The sequence below is a fragment of the Triticum dicoccoides genome, chromosome 6B (genome assembly GCF_002162155.2).
Source record: "Triticum dicoccoides isolate Atlit2015 ecotype Zavitan chromosome 6B, WEW_v2.0, whole genome shotgun sequence".
Lineage (NCBI taxonomy): Eukaryota > Viridiplantae > Streptophyta > Magnoliopsida > Poales > Poaceae > Triticum > Triticum dicoccoides.
In genome coordinates this window covers 8723496-8731833 of record NC_041391.1, presented here as the reverse complement: position 1 = coordinate 8731833, position 8338 = coordinate 8723496, and the positions used below count along the sequence as shown (strand labels likewise).

The following is an 8338-nucleotide window of genomic DNA, read 5'->3' as shown; positions in this document are numbered from 1 at the left end:
CCTTCCGATTTTTTCGCTCGGGCTAACCAATAATCAAGTAACTAATTGTACATGCATCGGCCTAACATATACTGCCGGTCATCAGTTTTCATTCACACGGCATTTAAAAATGGCTGCACGGGGAGCCAAAACAAGAGACTGCAAAACGAGGCTGGTTTAACTACCTATATGCGACTAATTTTTTTTGGAAAAGATGGATTCTCTTATACGCCCTACAGAGGGAGTACAATATTTACTATGATATAGTATCATAATATGATATTCAACCTTGTTTTTTTATTTAAATCTATGTCACATCATCAAAATTGTTTAGCTGACGTGTATGATATTAGCTATCATACTCACATTACAGGCAGCCTTATCCAACTATACAAACGCATCCGCTGCACTAACAGATACAGATATACAAACGCATCCACTGCACTAAGAAACACGGGGCGCAACCGCGCAGGTGGCATCTGCAACATGCAGGCGGTCAAACAAGAACGCTCATACGTGCTGATCGATCTACACGCCGCATCAATTGCCCCTGCACGCAAACATTTCTTTAATCTAATGATCTAGCAAGTGGTACTGTACGTAGCTGATTTTCAAGCAAGTGGATGTGTGATTCCTGCAGCTATGCACATGCATTGCACGCACGCAGATGCCGGTTCGGATCAGATCGGTTGGTCATCCCAGCCTAGCTAGCTGCCCTCTCCGGCCTATCTATATATTCGTGTGCCCATCTACTCAATCCATCCATCTTGGGTAGGCTTGTGAGCCGTAGCAAATTAGTTCAACACCAACCAGCTAGCCATGGGTATGTGTTCCAACAAGAAGCGCAGCAGCCCTGGCGTTGCTGTGTGGTGTGTAGTCCTGGGCATAGCCCTGCTCGTCGTCGACGCGGCGGGCAGTGAAGGTCGTGCGAGAGCCGGGAACTTGGCTGAAGAGCATGGGGATGCAGCCTACTGCTCCGCCTTGTGCAAAGGCCAGTCGCAGTCGGACTTCGGAGCGTGCTACAATGAGTGCTTGTACGGGAGGTAGGTAGTACTGCTCTGCATTTGTTTGTTGTGAGCTTAGCTTAGCTAGCTCGTTTCCTTTCCAAAAGATAATACCAGTCTTGCTGTGAGCGTGCGTGTGAGGCTGGCTGAATCTGTTCATGCGTCGCCAGGATCAATTAGTTTGCTTTGTTTCGGTTATACTTGTTACAAGTAATTGGCATTTGGCGGCCCACAGGGTGACAGGACAAGAAGAAGCAAGAGGAGGTGGTGAAGTTGGAGGGCCAGCTGGTCTCCTGGAGATGCCGACGAAACGCGTTGGACGGGAGGAAGAAGAGAAGACAAAGCAAGGGGACGCCACCGTCCGTTTGAGCGACCCAGTCTGGTGCTACGACGCTTGCCGTGAACATCCAGAATTGAACTACAACCAATGCGTCAATGATTGCTACGCTGAGAATATGCCGGACGCCGCATGGCTGGCGGCCCTTGGAGGAACCGGAGGAGAAGAAGCAAGAGGAGGAGTGGTTGATGTCCCAATGGTGGTGGTGCAGCATGAGGCTGCTGCAGGTGCACTGTCACGGGGCAACTGCGATGAGTATTGCCGCAAACACTATGATGAAGGCTCCCCCGGGTATAGGCACTGCCAGTATATGTGCCCACATCTGAGGGTCCACGGGGTAGCAGAAGGAGAAGAAGCAAGAGGAGGAGCTGTTGATGGGCCGACGGTGGTGGGGAAACCCCACTGCGACTGGTTCCGCGACTGTAGTGTAACGCCATGCGTCTGGCGATGTGGGAAGAGGGTGCAAGAGAAGGACAATGAAGGAACAAGAACAGGAGCGCTCAATGTCCTGGCGGCTGCGCGGCATGAGGTTGCTGTCGGAGCATGTTCGTCGACTGTGTACGTGCAATCATGCTATGCCTGTTGCCAAAGGGAGGTTACTAGAGATCCGGATTTCGACTGGTATGCTTGCATTCGCAGTTGCGATGACAAAGATGCTCTCCCAATCAAGAAGGAGCGAGAGAACAAGAAGTACGGCGTAGTCCCGCCGGCGAAGTAGTCGTTCGTAGTGAGCTTATACTAGCGCGTTTCCTTTCCAAACAAATAATGTGCCGTGCAGTGAATCCGTCACAGTCCATCTGTTTGCTTTAGTTCTGTTACCTACACCTTTATTTACAATGGAGTTGCAGAATGCTATACATGCCGTGCTTCTTCTTGCTCAGCCACCGTCGAATGTCGATCCAGCAATTGGTGGGTTTATTTGTACAGTAACGCGTTAGTCATCCCATACTCACTGTCGATGATACAACCCATCGGAGAAGCCCTCAAACCTTGACACACTTTAAATTACTGAACAACATCTTCTCTTTGTTGTCAGTGGCATAAATTACCCAACGACACTACATGTCTAGCATCAAGACAACTCGCTATATGCTTAAGCATCAATAGTCACTCCTTGCATCACTATGTGTCCAGGGAACCGAGCTTTTGCTTTTAGGGGAAGCTAGATCATATCCATGGAAAAAGCACAAATAATAAACAAGGGTAGCAAGTGGCGTGCATCCAGGCGGTCAAACAATGAAGCTTGTACCGTAGTGGGCTTAAACAGTTCTTCTTCCAATGAAATCGTGCAAGTAGTAGCTAGTTGGCTTTGAAGCAAGTAGACATACATATACATAAAGAGCAAGTTGATATCTGATCCATCTGTGCACATGCATTGCACACGCGCAGATGTCGGTTCGATACCTCTTCCGTGGCCCATGTGCTGGTGGCCACGGGATCAGATTCATGGAGCACCCTTTACCTAGCTTCACCGGCCTCTTTATATATGCGTGTGTCCCAGTCTCTTCATCCCATCCATCCAGCTACACTGGCCGCTACACACCACACACAGCTAGCTAGCTAAGATGGATCAGATCCATGGAGAAGGATTTGCACAAATTAAGGCGTACACAACTAAGAAGCCGGACCATCTCCGAGGAAGAAACATGGTTTCGAGTGGGGTTTGAAAGCGATGCGACCGGTGCTTCATCCGCTACCATTAAATTTTATCTACTATCAAAAACTAAAGTAACAAATTGAACGGCATATCCACCACATGTTGGCCTGCACGCACCTAGTTGCGCTTGAAGCCAGTGGATATGTATACATAAAAGCAAGTTGATATGATCAACCACTGCACATGCATCTAGTGCACAAACAACAAACAAGGGGAGCAATTGGGGGTCAATCAAGAAACACGTATGTGCTGATTCGACACATCTCACATTAGTTGCCACCCCGTTAATTTGGAAGCAAGTGGAAATATATTCACAAGTTGATATATGATGCAACTATGCACATGCATCTGCGCCAGTGTGTCCCTAACAGATTCATCCACAAATGTTGGACCGATATAGCTCTCGCGTGGTGTGCATGTGGTTGCCGGAAGGAAGCTAGCTAGATGGATCAGATTCATCGGAGAAACCTATCCCTAACTTCACCAGCTTCTTTATAAATGTGTGGCGTCCGTCTTGTCAATCCATTAGTCCTGGGTCTTGTTAATCCATTAGTCCTGGGCTAATTAGTTCTTCAGCAGCTAGCCAAGCTGCGTAGCTCGCCATGGGCATGGGTTCCAACATGAAGCGCATTAGTAGCAGCGCTGTTGCGTTGTGTTGTTTAGTCCTAGGCCTAGCGCTGCTCGTCGGAAAAAAAATCATTTTGTATCTTTTTGATGCTTCATTTTGAGTCAATATAATTCAACTTCTGTCGAAAATATAGCTCCATCAATGGTATATACAAAATCCAAAGCCGTTCGGTGTTGTTAGTTTCTTTGTAGCCCTGATTTGTTTCTACAATACTATGTAAGTACACTTCTACTCCCGTGCTAACTAATACACAAACTGCTAGCCTTGATTGACGCAAGTGGCTATTTAGTGAGTGCTTCTACGAGTGGGCAAAACAGTAAAAGGACAAACAACAAACAACAAGCTGGTGCACTGCACATGCACGTCGCATCCATTACCTCTCGCGTGGTCACTCATGCAAGTGGTGTGCCGTCTCCTCAATCCGTCCATCTTGGGAGCAGCCATCCACCTAGCTAACTAGCAATGACAATGGCTTCCAAGAAGGGCAGCAGCGTTGTTCTGCCGTGTGTATTCTTAGGCATAGCGCTGCTCCTCGTGGTGGCGGAGGCACGCGGCTGCGCATTCTGCAAGGACATGCCGGGCATCTCATCCCGCGGCAGTGCTGTGCTTCGGATGGACAATGGGGTGACAGAAGGGCAAGAAGCAAGCGAAGGAGTTGCGCTACAGGCAGTGCCGGCTGAGGGGCCCAAGAAGACCACGCTCATGGCTAGCTGCTATCAGCAGTGCATTGCTTATATCCACTACCTATATATTTTCGAATCTTGCATGAGTCAGTGCTACCCAACCGCTGGAATCGTCGGCGTCTTGGGGGATGCCAAGAAGATGGGGAAGACGAAGCAGCAGCAGCAGCAAGAGGAAGCAACAGGAGGAGGATTTGGGGTCCTGGCAATGCTAACTGAGCATGCCGGGCGGGAATAAGAAGGGAAGCGGAAGAGGACGCCGGGGCTGGGCACCATCTCCATGGGAATCCACCAGGAACCAATACCATGTACTCGCGGGGGTCGCCCATCTTGGGTTGTCAGAGCAGCCATCCACCTAGCTAACTAGCAATGACAATGGCTTCCAAGAAGGGCAGCAGCGTTGTTCTGCCGTGTGTATTCTTAGGCATAGCGCTGCTCCTCGTGGTGGCGGAGGCACGCGGCTGCGCATTCTGCAAGGACATGCCGGGCATCTCATCCCGCGGCAGTGCTGTGCTTCGGGTGGACAATGGGGTGACAGAAGGGCAAGAAGCAAGCGAAGGAGTTGCGCTACAGGCAGTGCCGGCTGAGGGGCCCAAGAAGACCACGCTCATGGCTAGCTGCTATCAGCAGTGCATTGCTTATATCCACTACCTATATATTTTCGAATCTTGCATGAGTCAGTGCTACCCAACCGCTGGAATCGTCGGTGTCTTGGGGGATGCCAAGAAGATGGGGAAGACGAAGCAGCAGCAGCAGCAAGAGGAAGCAACAGGAGGAGGATTTGGGGTCCTGGCAATGCTAACTGAGCATGCCGGGCGGGAATAAGAAGGGAAGCGGAAGAGGACGCCGGGGCCGGGCACCATCTCCATGGGAATCCACCGGGAACCAATACCATGTACTCGCGGGGGTCGCCCATCTTGGGTTGTCAGAGCAGCCATCCACCTAGCTAACTAGCAATGACAATGGCTTCCAAGAAGGGCAGCAGCGTTGTTCTGCCGTGTGTATTCTTAGGCATAGCGCTGCTCCTCGTGGTGGCGGAGGCACGCGGCTGCGCATTCTGCAAGGACATGCCGGGCATCTCATCCCGCGGCAGTGCTGTGCTTCGGGTGGACAATGGGGTGACAGAAGGGCAAGAAGCAAGCGAAGGAGTTGCGCTACAGGCAGTGCCGGCTGAGGGGCCCAAGAAGACCACGCTCATGGCTAGCTGCTATCAGCAGTGCATTGCTTATATCCACTACCTATATATTTTCGAATCTTGCATGAGTCAGTGCTACCCAACCGCTGGAATCGTCGGCGTCTTGGGGGATGCCAAGAAGATGGGGAAGACGAAGCAGCAGCAGCAGCAAGAGGAAGCAACAGGAGGAGGATTTGGGGTCCTGGCAATGCTAACTGAGCATGCCGGGCGGAAATAAGAAGGGAAGCGGAAGAGGACGCCGGGGCCGGGCACCATCTCCATGGCCATCTGACAACCCAAGATGGGCGACCCCCGCGAGTACATGGTATTGGTTCCTGGTGGATTCCCATGGACGATCTCACTAATTAGGTGATCGATCTTTCTCAGCTCCCTGTTGGAAGGTTATTGTCACATTTGCATCATTTCGTTATTTTTTGGTTTCCCGTCGATCCCTTTCCCTTTCCCTTTTTTTGGGAAAAAAGAAGCAGTAGTTGTTACCATGTGTCGTTTGGTGGCGTTGCCAAACTTTTTGTGGTTTTCAATGGTTTGACTCAGAAATTAAGATAAACTCGAATTAGCCTTGTACCCCGATCCATCCAGAGGGAGTACTCCGTATCATTGGAGCCTGCTGCACGTATATCCAATGTCCTACCGTTATTTTTTTGAGTTGTCTTTTTCCCTACAAAGTGTGAATTTTATTGACTCATAATGAAACATCGAAGGGATAGAAACACAATGAGTACATACTCGGCTTCTACTTAGCAAATATGCTCACAACTAACACCAAACATGCAAAAGAAACTGCCGGCAAAGAGCAAAGTCATACAAGACCAATGCTATGCCTATGTGAGGATAAAGAAATAAACCCAAGGAGATCAAAATTGCGATTCGACAAACTTTAGATAGACCTTTTGCATTGTCTATGGGAGGGCGACATGGGGGTCGCGTGGATGGTCCAAAATTCTCGAGTTTGTTTGTCCATGTGTATGTCCCTACCTCTATTTATTTTTTGGGTTGTCTATGTCTATATGTACCTTCAACACTCGAAGAGGTACAACACTTTCAAGACAACCCATTGCATTAACGGGACACCATGAGCGACCCATGGAAGGAGGAGCCTGCAACCACGGACCAGCATAGATAGTGCTATTAACTTGTTGGTAGGAATGGAACATGGAAGGAAAAGTAGCCCGGGGGCCGGGGGTATTAACTTCTTTGTAACCATGATTTATTTGTAGGCAATATGTATGAACACTTCTATCCGCGTGGTAATTAACACACGAAATTCTAGACCGTGATGAGCTTCACTTGATTGAAGTTAGTGGGGCTATTTAACGTGTGCTTTCAAGCCATCTAGGGGAGGCTAGACCCAAGGCAAAATCATTGTCAAGACTTAATAAAGTTAAGTAAGGGGAAAATCTCCGTTTGTATAAATGACATATGAATACCTCTCGCTAGCCGTTGCGTCTCTCTCTCTCTCTCTCTCTCTCTGGTAACAGTAGCATGTTTTAGATGCGCCTCTTCCAGGACAATATAATGTAATCAAGTTGAGTTTGTAGCATTAGATATGTAACATAAAAGCAACTTGATATGGTTCAGCTGTGCACATGTATCTACTGCACAAAAGACAAACAAGAGCAGCAAGTGTCCCACATGCAAGCCATTAAACAAGGAAGCCCGACACATCGCGCTAATTGTCAGCGCAATTCTGCTAATCTAATCAAGCTAGTACCTACTTAATTTGGAAGCAAGTGCTTATATATACACATAAATAGCAAGTTGATATGTGATGCAACCATTCACATGCATCTGCCGCAGTGTGTCCCTAGCAGAGGAGGAGTGCATCGCGTGCACTCGTGTGATTCACCCATCTATAGAAATTATCGTTCATCTTAATAGTCGTAAAACCGACATCAAATTAATCAGTATTTTCTTTTCATTGGCATCGTAGAGCAATGAGGATTATTTGGTGTATACACCTTATATATTTACTATGTACTAATTTTTATAATTTTTATACTACCTGTTCTAGTCCCCATATCACCAATTCTGGCTACGTCCCTGGCAGCAGTTGTTGTGGTGGTTGGTGGGCTTAGTTCCGATCGATATGGCCAGAGATAACTCACCGGTGTGGGTTTGGTGTAGTTGGCTGTGGCGGTCCTGATGTGGTTCATGTAGGTATCACTACAGGAAAACCATACTAGGACACTGTGCAAATCACCCGGTGAAAGTCGAACTCACCTTGGCAATAGCTTTGCCTGGTATGACACTCGGCCTATGGTCTGTGGGCATACGGACGCTAGCCGACTGTCTTATGTCGGGCGCTCGGCATACAAATCACTATTAGAAAAACGGCTATAGTTGATATAGACAATAATGGCGCACCACATATAGATACGCCATTAAACTCCAAACACTAATGGCGCACCACATCCACGTTGCCTCACTATTAACAATTTTTTTAAAAAACTAGTAATGGCGCACTATCCCATGGTGCGACATTACTAGTAAAACTAGTAATGGCGCACCACGTCCTCGGTGTGCCACTATTAACAAATTTTGTTTTTATTTTTTTTTAAAACAAGTAATGACGCACCAGGGGATAGTGCGACATTACTAGTTTTAACTAGTATAATGGCGCACCACAACCTCGGTGCACCACTACTAATAATTTTTTTTATTTTTTTTCAAAACTAGTAATGGCGCATCTGAGATTGTGCGCCATTACTAGTTTAACTAGTAATGGCGCACCACACCCACGGTGCGCCATTACTAACTTTGACCAAAAATTCCATCGAATGCACCCCCCATCCCTGGACCGCCTTTTTAGTTTAAAAAAATAAAAGAAAATGATGGAAATGTCAAAAAAATAAAAGTAA

General features: G+C 47.9%; 3 protein-coding genes across 3 annotated transcripts; all 3 read left to right on the top strand.

Moving 5' to 3' along the window:
• Nucleotides 1–738: 738 nt before the first annotated feature.
• On the top strand, nt 739–2177 carry LOC119324304. The gene is made up of 2 exons (XM_037598082.1): nt 739–1022; nt 1219–2177. Exons 1-2 carry the CDS (start codon nt 799–801, stop codon nt 2036–2038), a joined length of 1044 nt encoding a protein of 347 aa, XP_037453979.1. The 5' UTR covers nt 739–798; the 3' UTR covers nt 2039–2177.
• A 1870-nt stretch (nt 2178–4047) lies between these two features.
• On the top strand, nt 4048–4545 carry LOC119326348. The gene has a single exon (XM_037600019.1). The coding sequence runs from the start codon at nt 4068–4070 to the stop codon at nt 4521–4523; it is 456 nt and encodes a 151-aa protein (XP_037455916.1). The 5' UTR covers nt 4048–4067; the 3' UTR covers nt 4524–4545.
• Nucleotides 4546–5221: 676 nt separating this feature from the next.
• Nucleotides 5222–6103, top strand: LOC119322111. The gene has a single exon (XM_037595610.1). The coding sequence runs from the start codon at nt 5242–5244 to the stop codon at nt 5695–5697; it is 456 nt and encodes a 151-aa protein (XP_037451507.1). The 5' UTR covers nt 5222–5241; the 3' UTR covers nt 5698–6103.
• The last annotated feature ends 2235 nt before the right edge of the window (nt 6104–8338 follow it).

What these genes read in the sequence shown, in the direction of transcription:
- LOC119324304 (XM_037598082.1), top strand. Translation starts at nt 799, where the DNA reads ATGGGTATGTGTTCCAACAAGAAGCGCAGCAGCCCTGGCGTTGCTGTG. An exon ending in AATGAGTGCTTGTACGGGAG is followed by an intron (nt 1,023 to 1,218) that starts GTAGGTAGTACT and finishes GGCGGCCCACAG; the next exon opens with GGTGACAGGACAAGAAGAAG.
- LOC119322111 (XM_037595610.1), top strand. Translation starts at nt 5,242, where the DNA reads ATGACAATGGCTTCCAAGAAGGGCAGCAGCGTTGTTCTGCCGTGTGTA.
- LOC119326348 (XM_037600019.1), top strand. Translation starts at nt 4,068, where the DNA reads ATGACAATGGCTTCCAAGAAGGGCAGCAGCGTTGTTCTGCCGTGTGTA.